Raw genomic sequence first — 17,522 nt, forward strand, 5'->3', positions numbered from 1 at the left:
GTCTGAGTCTCATTCAACTTCCACCTCCTGTGAAGCAGCCATTCCTTCTGGTCCAAAATCCTATAATTCTATATACTAATCTGTAAGTGTATATCAGCCCTAATCTGACATCCTCATAACATTGTGTGTGCTACATGCTCTTTACAGGAGACCCTGATTTCAATGTAATTGTGATTGATAGATAGACCTTGGCTCTTTTATAAATAAATGTGACAGGACTTTGGACTGCTTTCCAGATCTGCTCATTTATGACATGAGTCCAGGTGCCAGGCTTCAAATGGTACGTTCTTTTTTTTTTTTTTTTTTTTAGTTTTAGAAAATTTGTCGTACTCAGCCTTTTCTGGAATAAATTCTCTCCATTTTTCAAAAAGGTTACTTTAATACATTAGCAATATTTTGAGAGCAATTTTTGAGTCAATATTCTGCTAACTTAGTTTGAAAACATTTCACTTACATTGTCCAGAAATCAAATTTTTCAGAGGGTTGTAAATCCTCTGCTGAGAAGCTCAAACTTGTAAAAACATGCAATATTAGATGTGAATTTCCTGCAGCACTAACTTTTCTTCCACAGGTGGACTACAGGTTCAAACCTGTCCAGCTCCCACTAATGGGACAATGGTGAAGTCTCATGATGCTCCATGTACATGAATCAGGAACAGAACTACTGAACAAAACACTTGCTTTGCTTTTTTATTGACATTTTAAACATTGTTGACAGGACAACTTTAGCAGGTAAACAAGGAAGAGGCATCAAGAAGTTCTGATCAGGTCAGACCATCGTGACAGCTGTGATGAACAGAGTAAGAACAATGGAGAATCCAGTGCAAATGGAGCTCCTGTAAAAATACATTAAAGACCATTTCAGGTGAATGGGCTCTATGCACAACCCCACTACTTCCTGAACTTCATGTAGGTCCTTTATTTCCTGTCTTTCATTATTGGACACACTGATTAATCCAGGTGTGTCTGCTACTTTTTTGGGACAACTGATTGATTAGGCTCACCTGGATTAATCAGTGTGTCCAATAATGAAAGACAGGAAATAAAGGACACACCTGAAGTTCAGGAAGTAGTGGGGCTGTGCATAGAGCCCATTTGTGTGTGTGTGTGTGTGGGGTTGCCTAACGTCATCAGCTGAAAATAAATTTCATATGTATAAAACCATAACAGCACAAACGAAACTTTAAACAGCACAAACAAATGCAACCATTTCAGTTAAATTTGGAGGGGGGGGGGGGGGGGGGGGGGGGGCTGGCTGACCTCAGAATGACCTATAAAAGAATTGTTAATAACAACAGCACTTGAACACAACCCACTGGTAAATTTGAATTCATTAGTGGAAAGGTTCCATTCCCGGCAGCACCTGAAGCTCATTAGTTCATATTAACCCTTTGATGCTTGGCGTCCACATTAGTGGACCCATAGCTGAACTGACTTCCGAAGAGTTTTAAAGGTACTATAGTCCAGACCACATGGGTTCAGTCTGTACAGACCCTCAGACATACAATGAACTAAAGGATCATCTGAGTTGGACAATGTGGACTGATCTGGGATCTGCTACAGTGAACCTCCTAATGCTGCATTCCAGTCCACCTGTAACCTGTGTTTTTCAGACCTTCTACCAGTGAAAATGCACTGGAATGTCAGTCAAACCTGTGACTTCCACCCCTGAACTCGTACTAGAACCATGTTCTCCCAGTTCCGCACTCTGATGTCACATAACCTGTCAAACAACAATGGCAGCCCCCCATGGGTGTAGTGTTTATGCAAATTATTTGTTAAAACAAGGTATTACTCTAACATTATTTATCCACAAATGTTCTACATAATCAGCAGCTGTTCTAGCATTTGCTAGTTTTCAGTCTGTTGAAGACAAGAATCAATAAATACCAAATACGAATCCAAATAACGTAACATAAAAGGTAGAACAGCTTCTCTTGCCTTACGTGCTGTTTTTCCTCCTCTGTTTCCCTCAAATAAGCAAAGAACAAACACCTCTGGGACAGAAATGACTATAATTGAGCATAAGCCCTGTACGGTCCACCATGCTGGTTTGTTTACATCTAGCTCCCACAATTCCTTGCGCTCAGGCAGTTTGACGTGACTTGCCTGGAACGTCACAAAGTTGTGAGTTGTGGCTTGAAGTCGTGACTTACAGACTCATAAACATGCCTTGAACGCAGCATCACACCCAGTTATGGGTTTACTGTCCACGATTGGACAAGAGTTCCACAGCTGTATACAAAACAAACCCCCCAAAAAAGTGTCCACCGCAAAAGGACATTCCATAAAAATATGATAATATGCATCTGTAAAAACTGTTGCATCATGATGTTTCCAATATCTGCAATTGAATTAAAAAAAAAAAAAGGCCAAACTTGTCCTTTCCTGGGTCTGAGGAGCTTAAATATCTTCTGATTAAAACCATATTTTTTTAAAACATTCAAAGTGCATTTGAACTTTAGCCTAATTTTGAGAGATAAAATCAATGTAATTTTTTATTCATAGTTGATGCATGAACGGGTTAAACTCAGTAACTGAACTGAATCTCGACCCAGAACCATGAATTCAAATTGAGCTGATTTTTATCATGACACACTTCCTGTCTCCTTTCCCACAAGCATCATGAGGTGCGATAACAGCATCAGCCAATCAGATATCTGCAAGTTTACATCTCTGACTATGGTCACCATAGCAACCAGGAACCACAGGAACCCACTGTGGGATGGATTCAAGTCTTTGCATCCTGTGATACGGATCAGAGAAGTGATGAGTGTGGGTCAAACAGCACAGCCATTTGGGAGAGTTGTTGTTTGTTGTTGTTGTTGTTTTGTTCCTGTTCATCAGCTCAGAGGTCCAAAGGGAGGTTGAATCCAGACACAAGTTCAGCAGGTGAAAGTCCTATTGACTGCACCGACTCCTGGGACTGAGGTCCAACTCATACGGCCCAGGACAACGTGTCCCACAATGCACTGCAGCTAAAGCCCAGGAAACCACAGAAGCAGCAGTGGCGGCGGCGGCCTGTGGACGAGGCTGAAGTCACGTATGCAGTGAAAATGGTGAGAAACAGAAGTGATGAGTGAGATGGAGCGGCTGATTGTCCATTTGTGCATCAGTGGTGGTTTTCCAGAGGTCGAAGGTTCCCATTCTTTCAAAGACACTGATGATGGGAACAGGATCTGTGTCTGCGTTGACACTTTAGACCAGGGGTCTCAAACTCAGTTTCTTTCAGGGACCACATTCAGCCAGTTTGATCTCCAGTGGGTCAGATCAGTGAAATAATAACATAAACAATACATAATGACAACTCCAAATTTTTTTCTTTTTTTCAGTGCAAAAAACCACACCATTAAATTATGAAAATACTTAATTTTATTAACTGTGTGAATAATCTGAAAAAAAAAATGAATTTTTTTATGTAAAATAAGTGCAATTTTACCAATATTATGCCTCAACTTATCATTTCTACATGTGCATTATGGATCGGATCTACAAAGACACTAAACACTTAGTAACAGGCAGAAAGTACTTAAAATTGTGCTTAATTTTTGTTCAGGTTATTCACATTTTATTGTTAAAGGACAGTTTGTAAATGTAAATATTTTCATAATTTGATGTTATTTTTTTGCACTAAAACAAAGACAAATATTTGAAGTTGTCTTTTATAGGCATAATGTAATATCATTTTTTTCACATCAAACCAAGAAGAAAATCTGCAGTCATTCTTTTTTGTCAGTTATTCTGCTGTTATTATTTGACTGTAGATCACATTGGTCTGTATGTGGAACCTGAACTAAAATGAATTCCACAGCCTTGACTGGAATTTTTGCACTTTCCAAACTCATCCCACGGGTCGGATTGGAACCTTTGGCGGGCCGCATTTGGCCCCCGGGCCCCGTGTTTGAGACCCCTGCTTTAAAGTGTCAGTGACTGGTTGTGGTGTTCGAGCAGCGTCACATTCATCAGGACAGTTTTTGGGTTGAACTCTGAACACGTCTGATGTGATGAAATGTTTGAGGTCAACTGTGACACTGAGCAGTGGAAACATCGATGAGGAGATAAGAACGAAGGATGAGACAGGAGTACTGACAAAGGACAGAGACAGTGAAGAGGACGACTCGGAGAAGAGAAGACCATCCGACTGGACATGGACCACAGCGTCTACATCCTGGTGTTTGTGTCCATGAACACTCCAGGTGGGAACAGGATGGATGAGACTGAAGTCTGGGACACAGTGTGTGTGTGCTTTCACTGTAAGCTCAGACTTTGTATTTACTAAAATGCTTTAATTACAATGGACTTAAATGATTTCAGTTTTATTACATTACTACAAAGTGTTCAGTATATTCTACTAATTTGTAGACATGGTCAAAAGGACGAAAAAGTTGAAATTGAATGGATTTAAATCCCTAAATTTTAGTCATGACCACATCTTTTTATCTCTGCATTGCATTGTGGGTATTGGGCATGTTGTTACCTCCGCCAAGGAAGTTATGTTTTTGCCAGGGTTTGTTTGTTTGTCTGTTTGTTTGTTTGTTTGTTTGTTTGTCTGTCCGTTAGTGTGCAACATAACTCAAAAAGTTATGGACAGATTTGGATGAAATTTTCAGGGTTTGTTGGAAATGGGATAAGGAAGAAATGATTAAATTTTGGTGGTGATCGGGGGTGGGGGGGCCCACGGGGGCCGCCACTGATCAGCCTTGGCGGAGGTCTGCGTTCTCCGAGTGCTTCTAGTTGTAAATGTGTTCTTTTTCTGTGCAGGGGTTCAGATGGGTTGTGGTGTTAGTGTTAATTTGGACGGAATGTGTGTATGTCAGTGTTTATTGGCCTTTTTGTGTTTGTTTTTGTATTTTTGTAGAGCTGCACCGTGAGTGAGAGCCATAGGCCCAACAATGGATTTACTGTTCATCTAGGATTGTTTTAGTACAATGGGAAACTTTAAGCCTTACCAAATTAAAAGCATTGCCTGTATAGGCTGATTGCGATGAGCTAACTTTGTCTTAACTTCCAACCACGCTACACTATATTCAGTTGAGTAAGTTTACAAAGTAATTACCTCCGCCAAGGAGGTTATGTTTTTGCCAGGGTTTGTTTGTTTGTTTGTCTGTCTGTTAGTGTGCAACATAACTCAAAAAGTTATAGACAGATTTGGATGAAATTTTCAGGGTTTGTTGGAAATGGGATAAGGAAGAAATGATTAAATTTTGGTGGTGATCGGGGGTGGGGGGGCCCACGGGGGGGGCCACTGATCAGCCTTGGCGGAGGTCTGCGCTCTCCGAGTGCTTCTAGTTTATATTGTAATACGTTTAATTTAAATCTACTTGGAATTGAGTCCATTGAATTGATGACATTAAATCTAGTGATTATACAAAACAACGGACATTGTAACAAATTTTAAGTTAAATTAACTTGGCATTTGGTGTATGTACTTAAAATAGCAATTCCATTCAAATCAAGCATTTAAGTTTAATACACTCAAGTTTTCATTACTCATTACTTAAATTTTTTAAGGCAATGGGTTGCCTCAGATTTTTTAAGTAAACTCAACTGAGCAGTCTTACAGTGTTGATGGACGACAGGCTTTGAATCCACCACACTGTGGACACACTGATGCATTCCAGTGTCTACACTGGACACAGTGGGACTGCTGTTGGTCACCCAGTCTGTTTCATGTGTTTGTCCCATTAGACAGAATGATGATGGGATGTTGTTTTGAGCGGTGATGAACCATAGCAGCTCATGTTTGGATGTGGGATGTTTAACGGTGACTGTGCTTTATTGACGCCTGTTCAGCATTTGTCAGTGTTTGATTGGATGTTTGGTTTGTGTTTGTCTTCCAGTTACTGTTGCAGTTCTAATACACTTGTGTTTGTTGGATGTAGACTCAGTGAAAAGTACTGGTGTTTGCCTGATTGCTGGTTCGGACCTGTTACGTGCACCGCGCATACACTCCAACCCTGTTCTCTCTCATTAACTATTGCAGGGGTGTCAAAGTCATTTTAGTTCAGGGGCCACATTCAGCTAAATTGGATCTGAAGTGGGCCAGACCAGTAAAATAATAACATAATACGGCTAAAATTTACTTAGGGGATCAAATGAGTGGCCATTTTCGTCAAAAAAAGTTGTAAGAAATGCATAGAACTGTTTTAAAATAATGCTAATACATTTGTGCACAGATTACTGATATTATTTGACAGTGGAAGCTCTATTTTCAGAAATGTTGGATTTTGAATAGCACATGTATGTGAAAACGTTTGCTGGTGGACGGACGTGACATTATGCATGATGATCTGGTCAGTGCCAGTACTTTATTAGTAATAAACTTATATACTTACTGTTGCTAATTCTCCTCTTATTCATAAATGTTAGTGTTGTGGATCTAAAACAATAAGAGCTTAACAAAAACACAAAATGTGGCAGTGGACGGATGTGACATGGTTGTTATGGATCCCATCATACTGATGCTCGGCAGCCATGTCATCATTTCCAGAAATGATCCCTGTGCAAAAACTAGTATCAGAATTATTTATTGTATAGTTTATCATCATACTAAAGAGTAAATAGCAATATAGAATTTTTTTTTTTTTTTTTTAATAAAAATGCTTATTATTAGAAAACTGTTGATTCAAAAAGTGATGTGTGATATTCTTAATGTATGTATTTGCGTAACATAAGCAGGATGGATCAGCAACATACTCCATATTGCAACCTGCAAAAATAAAACATGATATGTAGGATATAATCTTGTAAGAAAAACTGGGGAATCTAAAAGAAATGAATGTTTGTTTTTAAGGTAAATTCAGTTAAAATAGAACTTGGCCCTTTGTGACATGAAAATATAGCATTAATTGCGATGAAATTGGACATTTTTTACCTGAAAACATAGTTCAGATGACCATCAACATGTTGCAACAGAACTGAAATCCTGTAAATTTGCATCACTTGCATTTATCAATACAAAGTTCTTTTGGGGATTCACTTATATTGATTTCTTATGCACAAAGACAGAAATAAGACCTGTTAGCAAATTTTAGCTGAATAATATATAAATAATGTAATCTCCAAACTTTTCTCTGTTTTGCAGTGAAAAAAGTAAAATTTCATTATGAAAATGTTTACATCTACAAACTATCCTTTAAAACAATGTGAACTAGAAGCACTCGGAGAGCGCAGACCTCCGCCAAGGCTGATCAGTGGCCCCCCCCCGTGGGCCCCCCCACCCCCGATCACCACCAAAATTTAATCATTTCTTCCTTATCCCATTTCGAACAAACCCTGAAAATTTCATCCAAATCTGTCCATAACTTTTTGAGTTATGTTGCACACTAACGGACAGACAATCGTGGCCCCCCCCGTGGGCCCCCCCCACCCCCGATCACCACCAAAATTTAATCATTTCTTCCTTATCCCATTTCCAACAAACCCTGAAAATTTCATCCAAATCTGTCTATAACTTTTTGAGTTATGTTGCACACTAACGGACAAACAAACAAACAAACCCTGGCAAAAACATAATCTCCTTGGCGGAGGTAATAACATGAACAAACTGAAAAAAAGTAATTTTAACACTATTATGCTTTAGTCTATTATTTCCACATGTATATTATTACTTACAGATCCCAGTAGATCTACAGATACACAAATCATTTAGTAACAGATGGAATATTATTAAAATTACACTTCTCTGAAGACATTTCAGGTTGTTCATATTTGTTCAGGTTATTCAGAGTTTTTGTGAAATTATACTTTGTTTTAGTCTAAATACATGAAAATATTTACATTTACAAAGAGAAAAATTTGGAGTTGTGAGTATTTATACGTTATGAGATTGAATTGGTCTGAAAATGAAACCTGAGCTAAAATGATTTTTAATATCTTAGTGTAATGTTTATATTTCACAAATTCATCCAAAGGGGCTGGATTTGGCCCCCAGGCTACATGTTTGACACCTGTGAACTATTGTGTCTCTTCAGGCTCTGATTGGCTGGACCCGACAGCGCGAGTTCTTAAAAGCTGGAGGCGGGTCCCTGGCTCTCTCTCTCTCTTGCTCGCTCTCATCTGCTCGCTCTCACCTGCCGCAGCCCTGCCGCAGCCCTGCCACAGCCCAGTTCAGTTGACACTTGGACATGTCACTGTCTGTTTAGTGTCATTTCTAGTTTGGAGCCGGGTTAGGGCGTCACATTTTTGGGACTTCTTTTCCGATCAAGCTCTTAATTTGACCAGTTAATCTGTCAATATTAGTAACTCCCTCAAAAAATTTCGGCCCAATCCGTAAGGTTTTAGACCCCCCCCCCCCCCCCCCCCACTGCCATCTTTAGGGTGCCCGTCAGCAGAGTGCAGAAAACCCATTTTTCAATGGAAAATCATGCATTTGTCAGTTAGTTCTGTTATATTTGCTCATGCAAATCTCATATTAGAGGTTTTGGGGGATGCTACTGTTGTTTATGAAGGTCTCAAATCATGTACTGGTCAAGGTCACATGATTCTAGACAAGGTCAAGGTCATTTGACACTGAAAAATGGGTAAAATCACATGTTTTTGCTGATTTCTTTATTGCCTAGTCTTATTTCAAAGATATGCACTCAGGGCTTTCACTGGAGAACATTTTATCCTAGATTACCCGTCTGGTACCCTCCCTTTTCTTCAGTTCAGCAGGTACCAGATTTCTTTTTCCAGAGAAGGGTAACACATTTTCAGTGTAAATATGCCAAGTCATCCTAAAGGCAAAACACCCAAAAGTAGTGAAGAGAAGAAGGTAAAACACCCTGGGGGCCCTTTGAAGAGAAAAGGTGGCCCTACAGATGAATGGGAAGAAGTAATTCAGGGGCCACATCCTCCCAGTATGATCTGAAGTGGGCCGGATCAGTAAAATGATAACATAATAATATATAAATAATGTCAATTCCAAAGTTTTCTCCTGGTTTTAGTGTGGGTAAAAAGTAAAACTACATGATGAAAATTTTTACGTCTAAAAAAAAAATGTGGATAACATGAAAAGTCATGGAAAAAAAATGAAATGTAGTAAGAGAAATAAGTGCAATTTTAACAATATTCTGCCTCAGTTGATCATTTACACACATGCGTTACAACGTACAGATCACAGTGGATCTGCAAATACACATTAAAATTACACTTCTGTTAATACATTTCAGGTTATTTGTATTTTTTGCGAAAAGATAGTTTGTAAATGTAAACAATGTCAAGTAATTTAGGTTTTTTTTTTTTTTACACTAAAACAAGCAGAAAAATTTGGAGTTGTCATTATTTACACTTATTATGATCTGACCCACTTCAGACTGATATGATCTCAATGTGGAACCTGAACTAAATTATTGTTAATATCTAAAGTGTCATTTTAGCATTTCACAAATTCATCCCATGGGCCGCACTGGACCCTTTGGTGGGCTGGTTATGGTCCATGGGCCATATGTTTGACACCTGTGCCCTGGTGAACCGGATACGTTCATGTGAAAAGAGGCTTCAGTCAACAGGAAATCACACCTAGATTGTGTTTCTGAGAAATGATATAAATGTACAAACACAGGCTCATCTCCATGGTTACAGACACATCATGTGTGCATAGGGCTGCACGATTAATCGATTGGAAATCAAAATCAGATTTTTTTTAATTAGGATGATTTTTAAAAAAGGGAAATCGTCAAATTGATTTCATCTCTCTCGTGCCTTCCGGCCGCATGCCTGTAGGCTCTCGTAGGCTCCTCCTCCAGGCTACCGTAGGCTCCTCGTCCTATCTGTGACAGCGGTCTTTCACAGAAGTCTGTGTAATGACCATGGACGTTAAATCTGTTAATGAACCAGCAGTAGTGATACCAATGTAAGCCGATGTTTCACGCACAGATCCTGCAATTGAAATATAACTGCATGGGGATCTTACATTGTCCCGGATTTGTACTGTGCCATCAAGGTTCAAGGTGACTTTACTTGTACCCGTGGGTAGATTTGTTTTGCAGCAAGCTTTTGCTCACTGCCGGTTGCTGCACGCACAAGCGCCCAACACAAATCCTTAAGATAATGCAAGCGTCTTCTTCTGATCTGGATCCTGGTCCGGGTCGGGGGGGTCAGCAGAGGAGCCCAGACACATCCCACCAGCTCCAGGGATAGAATCCCTCCAGCGTGTCCTGGGTCGATCTCTTCCACACATGACCCCTGAAAGAAACAGAGTTTGACACCCCTGCCCTGGACCTGACCTTATTTCTGCAGTAAACCTGTCCATTTGTGGTTTTTTTTGGTAACTGCTAATCTTTTTTGCTGCGCCATCTGACCGATGATTCCAATAGAATTACAGCAGATTTCTCAGACCCCTCTGTTCATGGTGTGTAAAATGATTTTAAAAGTCCTTCATGCATATTTCTTTTCATTGGATGAATTTGAAAAATTAAAGAATGAAAACTAAATACTAATAAAATGAATTATTCTCACTGTGGCCAGAATTTATCCAAACAGAAGGCAGTCTGCTGTAGTTAAAACTCAGACTGAAAAGTGGCACAAATAGAACAACCACACAAACAACTGAAACTGGGACAAAAGGACAAATATGAGAATGAATCGGATTTGTTCATATTTCACAAACCAAAAAAAGTCTGATTCAAATTCTATCTGAAAAGTGACAAATGACAAAGAAAACAACACATTTTTCTTTTTTCATCTAAAACCCTGAACTTTAGACTCAAATGTCAGTAGAACTATATCCATATAAACCAACAGGACTAAACTATTAGAATAATTAATAGAATTTAGTGACAGATCATTTGCACCTCACTTGGTTTTTGTCCCTTCGTTGGACAACGATATAGAGACAGTGTGTGTGTTTTAAGGTGTTGTTTACTAATGTGTGTTTTATGGTGTTGCTTTAGTCAGTGTGTGCGTACATAAGGTGATGCTGCTGCTGTGGCCGGCTGCTCTACAGGAGCCCAGAGCCCAAGAGCACGTCAAAAAGTTACAGATACAGTGAAACTGCCATAGAGAGAATTGTGGTATTAAACAGAAACTCAGACAGGTGCAGCAGAGTCCGAGGAGCGCCCCCCCCCCCCCTTTCCTGTTTGTCACAGCAACTGCTGATTCTAGCTCTCTGATTTTTTCCACAGTCTGCCCATCAGCTGCTGTGACACAATCCACTGGCAGAACCTGTTCAACTCAACATTTGGATTCAAATGATTAATATATGAGTTTAATAACTACACATCAGCTCTGGATCAATGGGTTTTTAATTCAACCATCAAACATAAACTGAACAATAATCAGTTTTATTCAGTCTGGGTTGATTTCAGTCGATTCATTCATGATTCCTCCAGTTTGACTGATACCGCTTAACCTAAATGTGTCAGTTTTATCTTGTCGTTGTTCATCTCCTGCTGTTCAATCATGTCATATATTTGTATTTGAACCTTCATCTGTGTCTCATGTGCTGCTTTGGTATTTAGACGATGTTTGTCAAAGTCAAAGCACAAACACAGTTCAGACAGATTTAGATCCAGCCTGATCAGCCTCAGTTTCCTGTTTGGTTCCTAATGTGGACATGTTTGATTTCTAATCCCAATATTGTCCTATTTTCATGGATGTCCTTTGTGTTCTTCCTGCAGGGCTCCTGTCTGAAAACAACACCACTTCAACAGGTAAGAAATGCAGAAAGGAGGGATGTGAAATGGGTTGAAGCTGAAGATCCTGGTTCAGGTGGTTTTCATCTGAACAAACTGGAGCCAATGCAGAGGATTCAGGAATGATGGGTTTACAGAAGCTCCACTGAGCACACTCAGCTCCTGTTCCTGACATTTGAACAAATGTGGCTTTAAAGATTCACAAGTGAAGGAAACACTGACAAACAGGACCAGACTGAACCATTCAATTCACTGACTGAATGAATGAGGGATGAACTGAGTCCGTTTGGACACAGAAAATATGTCAGTGGGACTGAAAACACTGTTCACACATGGAAACCATATGTGGTCAATAATCCAGTCAATGTGGTCTAGATGGTGTGTTGTGGTCCTGGACTGGACCCTGACTGGTCTGTCTTATTTCTACAGAGTCTGTCCACTTCAGGTTGGTGGGAGGAGCCAGTCATTGTCATGGTGACCTGGAGATGAAACAACAGGATGGAAACTGGAAACCAGTGAATGGGGTTAACTGGTACAGGAAGTTAGGAAACAGAGTTTGTGCAGAACTGGACTGTGGATCTGCAGTTTCAATGAGAAGCAGACAGAGGCATTCAGATATAGATAGTTGGTGGATCAGACCAGACTGTGATGAACCTGCACTGAGTGACTGTTTTACACCTAAAAAATTTCTCTCTTCATTCTTGGAGCTGAATTGTTCAGGTAAGAGCATTAACACTGAACCCTAACCCTTCCACTGTCACTATGGTCTCCAGACTCTGTGGACTCTTAGATCCTGGTCAGTCCACCACTTCAACTCAGATTTAATGTGAACTCACACAAACTGATCAATACAATCAATCAATCAATCAATAATATCCACATCCACAAACAAACAGCTGATTGAACATCATGTTACACAGAAGAATCCAAACCAAACACATATGAATGTGAGTCCACTACAGTCCAGTAAAATCCACTATATAGTCCAAGCCCCCAGACCCTGGTCTCCTCCAGTCCACTAGAGTCCCTTAGAGTCCACTTCAGACTCTAGTTTTATTCCAGTCTTCTTCCATCTGTGTCCACAGACTCTGTCAGACTGGTCCATGGGTCCAGTGTGTGTTCAGGCAGACTGGAGGTCCGGTCTAACCAGCCCAGGTCCTGGTCCTCAGTGTGTGAAGGACACTTGGACCTTCATGGTGCCAAGGTGGTCTGTAGGGAGCTGGGCTTTGGGGCTCCTGGGCTCCTCCAGGGGGCGCTCTATGGAGAAGCGGAGGCTCCTGTGGTGCAGATGTTCCAGTGTGAAGGCCATGAGTCTGCTCTGCTGGACTGTGGAAGCTCAGGGTCAGAGAACTGCTCATCTGGAACAGCTGTGGACCTTACCTGCACAGGTGGAGCTTTGACTGCCACCAGCTTCTATCAGTTCACTCACTTTGATCTCATTTATCTTTCATTTGTATTTCATCAGATCTTGATGATGTCAGACTGGTGGGTGGAGCCAGTCGCTGTAATGGTGAAGTACAGATCAAACATCATGGAGAATGGACACCCATGGATTATGGTCCTTATTATGACCGGTGGACCCTGAAGGCAGCAGATGTCATATGTCGTCGACTGGACTGTGGATCTGCTGTTTCTGGGAGAGAATCTCGTTCTTTTGAACCAAAGTGGTCCATCAGCCCCACCTGTCTTCTCTCTACATCTACACTGATGGACTGTGTGAGAACAGATCCTGAGTACACTCACTCCACCCTTTTCCTCACCTGTTCAGGTAAGTCTACTGATAATGGTCCTGATTCTGTCAGAGTTCTTCCATGTATTCAGGTGTGTTTTATCTGAGCTGTGTCAAACCAAACCCAGTCAGACCAGGTCCACACACTGGACAGTTGGTCTCAAACATCAAACACATGGAGCTGAATTCAGTTCCAGTCCATGAATGTGGTCACATGACTGCTTTCCAACAGGCTGTTGAACAGCAACAACAACAGAGTCCATTTGTTTGAACAGGACTTTGTGTTGGTCCATGTGCTCTTTTTCCAGCTCTATGTGGGTCTGCTGGACTCTGAGGACACCATGAAAACATCACTGACACTAAACCATGTCCTTAAATGCAGATGTTTGACATGAGCCACATGTTTCCAGTGGTCTGAGATGAACCAGTGCACAGGTCACTGATCACACTGCATTATGGTGCATTCACTGACCACTGGGATTGTGTGTGTGCATCAAACCCACTGCCTTTGAAAAGACCCCACTCACACATATTGTTTCTTTTTTTTTTTTTTTCTTTTTTTTTTTCTTTAATGGGCTCAGCTGGCTGACAGGCAGCTGTCTGTACTGATAAGGCAGCAGCCGACACCAACTGTACTCCCAGTCATCATTGACCATTTTTCTAACACCTTTGCTTGTGTATCCTCTTTTATTTGGACATTTTACCAGGGAGTATCTCACACTACTTTTTTTTTTTTTCTCCTACTTGTCTTGTCCAGTGTTCTAACAGCAGAATGGTAGTCTGGTTCCTTTTGGTGCTGAACAAATTTGCTTTGCCAAGGGTAACTTCATAAAGTATATGAAGCGCCCTTTGATATTCTACTGTGTTTATTATGAGTTTTGTTGAACCACATTTCGATGCCGGACCTGACATGGGGGTGGGGGTGGGGGGGTAGAAGAAGGGGAGAGAACAAGAGAGAAGAAGGTGGCGAAGACCCTCACAAGAAAGTATCAACAATACAAACAGCAACAACCATGGAGACAGTTATAATGGTGACAATAACTACAACCAGAACTGAGTAAACTGGGCAGAAGAGAGAGAAAAAAACAAAACAAAACAAACAAAACTACAAAAAAAAAACACAACAATGAGATACATAAGGCCTATGAAATGAAGAATATAAGAAAGCATGAACAAAATGTCGTATACCACATACGCACAAATAATACCTATAACAAATAATACCAGAAACAAATCCACACATCAGTTGTTCACATTCATCTGCTGTGACAGAGTGAACCAGGCAAACAGACTGAGGTGAAGAACACAGGCATGCAACCGCAACCGCACTCCCTCCAAGGATCAGGGACCGACCCAGAGGGCCCCAAGGCCCGGCCATCCAGCAGACACCACAGAGAGGGGGGATCCAGCCCCCCCCCCCCCCCAAGAGGCAACAGTGTGCTCGCCCCGAAGATGGTCGAGGGAGGCCCCCACCAGAGGCCCCACAGTGGCTGAGCACAGGCCCCAGGAGGCCAGGGACGCCAGCCGGCCACCCAGGGGCAGGCAAGGCGCCGGTCCCCGAGCCCCACGAGCCCAGGAGCCACTCATCTCCCTTGGCAGGGGTCCCACCCAGCACACCAGGCAGCCAGGCCGGCCCAGACCGCCACCCGCTGCAGGCCAGTGTGCACCCCGATGCCACAGCCAAGCGCCCCGGGGGCCCGGAGGCCCATCTCCCCATCCCACCAAGCTCAACCCCCAAACCCCACACACACCCCAGTCCCCCACTCACCCACACAAGCATATGCACACCCACCCACTGACTCCCAGACATACACACCACCCATCCCACATGTTCGACCATTCACACACACACACACACACACACACACAAACACCTCCACCCATGCCCATACACCCACCTACCCACATGCACGCCCACACGTACACATCTACATGTACACACATACCCACACATGTACCCACACCCATCAACAGCCCCTCCCACCCACCTGCACACACCAGACACACGTATCCGGGGTGTTCCCCCCCCCCCCCCAGCAGCGAGCAGCACCCCTGTGAGTCCCCCCAAGGCGCGGCACCCGAGCGCAACCCCAGCACCAACCGCAGCCCAGGGCGGCAACACCAGCCGCCAGGAACCCCACCGCGGTCCACCACCCCGCCAGCAACCGCCACACCCCCGATGCCCGCATACACACATCTTTCCCGGTCCCAACACCAACACGACCTGCGGTGGGCAAGAGAGCGGCTAGCCCAGCGCCACCCCCCCCCCCCCCCCAACCACAATCCCCATGCGCACACATCATTCATCAGAGGGCGGCAACCCCCCAGCAATGCAACCTGGTGAGCCCCAAGCCAATGTTCCAGCCCCCCTCCCCCCCGCCTCCCCACCTATCAGTGTTTTGAAGTGTTAGTTGTGTATGCAAGCAATTAAAATTGAGGAGCATAACTGCGCACCACTGAGGGCGACACCACACAGGCAGCCTCACCCACCGGCACGGCACCGCCCACCAGGCGCCACGCAGCCCACCCCCCAAAAGTGAATGTGTGGTGTTAGTGTTTCTGTGTGTTGTGGGTGGGTGTAATTAAAATTGAAGAGTTAGCCACCCCAGGGTACCACAGAGGGAGGCCGTTTTAGTGACCCCCCCCTGCCCGTACCCCCTCGGGATGTGCACCCTCCCCAAGACCCTACGTGCTTTGCGTGAGGGGGGTGGGGAGGCGAGGGGTTAGGAGATGGTATGACTGGGAGGAAGTTTCCTCCTAGAAGACGAGCCAGCTGGCATTCGGCACCCCCGTTCCCCAGTACCCGTCCCCAGGCAGGGGCTGCCAAGGAGCAGGGTAGCCCAGAGACCCCGGGCACCCAACGACCGCAGCCAGAAAGCCACCACCCCCCCAGAGGCCACTCACGCACTCAATCATCCAAACAGTCGAGGGAGCACGGACCCGGGACCAGCCGCCCCAAAGCCCCCCAAACAGGCGTGGGGACCCACCACACTCCACCCCTCCCCAGTCTTACATGCACTAGGGATGCAGTGATCAGCGGTACAGTGCCACCCCGCAGCACGAGACCCAGCGACCAGCGCCCCCGCCCCAGGTCCCAATCGCCACCACGGCCGCACCCCACCACCGCACCCCGAGAGAACCCCCAGCGACGCCCCCCACCCCCCACAGGGGCCACAACCCCCCAGGCACACCTGCAGTCCCCCTCCCCCACCGCCACCACACCACAACCCTCTCTTATTCACCAAACATACATGTACATCCACACCCACACACCTGCTCCATCAGCTCCCCCACACACAGACTTGCACGCACAATCCCTCATTCATACTCTAATGCACACATGAGCACTCGTTCACACACACCAACACACACCGACACACCCACCCCTACACACAAACGCGTGCACACACACTCACACACATTCTCTCTCTCTCTCAGACACACACACACACCCTCACACACACACACACACATACACACCCCCCCACCCCAGGACTCCCAGGCACCAGCCAGACACCAGGGCACGCACCCGCCCACTCCCACAGCGGCAAGTCCAGGCCAGCCCAGACACCCCAGCGCATGCCGGGTCCCCCCCCACCCCGGGAGGGGCAGCACCCGGACCCCAGGGCCCAGGAACCCACCCCGCCCACCCCCGACCAGCCCAGCCACCCGACCTGGGGGACGCCGGCCACCGACCCAGGCCCAACCCAGGCCCAACCCAGAGCCCCCCGCCCCACCACCACAGGGCAACTCCGGCGTTGGGTCCACCCCCGCCCCAACCGGGACAAACACCCAACCCGCCCCCAGAGCAGGGCAGTCCAGACCCCCACTCCGAGGGACCACTAGTGACCCGTAGCCCCGTGGCACCTCCTGCCGGCCTCCTAACATACAGAGTGATGTAATAGAGCTAATCACAGGGGTCCAGAGAGAATGAGATTGGTCCAATTGATTGTTTGAAGAGGCAGATATTGTCTCATTACTTATGTGATCTAATAGAAGGCTCCTAAACTGGTCAATGCTCAGATTGGCTTTTGTTTTCCAATTCACAAGGATAGTTTTCTTTGCGATGCATAAAGCAGTGAGGACCATGTGTGAGGTGTTAGTATCCATGTTGGTGTGGCCCAGGTCACCTAGTAAACACAGTGTGGGGTGGGCTGGAATATTGCATCTGAGCCATG

The 17,522-nt window shown here is 44.2% G+C and overlaps 1 protein-coding gene across 1 annotated transcript; it reads left to right on the forward strand.

The window, feature by feature from the left end:
- The first annotated feature begins 16,079 nt into the window (after positions 1-16,079).
- On the forward strand, positions 16,080-17,190 carry LOC115412066 (leucine-rich repeat extensin-like protein 5). Its single transcript, XM_030124361.1, has 2 exons — positions 16,080-16,597; positions 16,890-17,190. Exons 1-2 carry the CDS (start codon positions 16,080-16,082, stop codon positions 17,188-17,190), a joined length of 819 nt encoding a protein of 272 aa, XP_029980221.1.
- The last annotated feature ends 332 nt before the right edge of the window (positions 17,191-17,522 follow it).

This window comes from Sphaeramia orbicularis, chromosome 21, assembly GCF_902148855.1.
Source record: "Sphaeramia orbicularis chromosome 21, fSphaOr1.1, whole genome shotgun sequence".
Taxonomy (NCBI): domain Eukaryota; kingdom Metazoa; phylum Chordata; class Actinopteri; order Kurtiformes; family Apogonidae; genus Sphaeramia; species Sphaeramia orbicularis.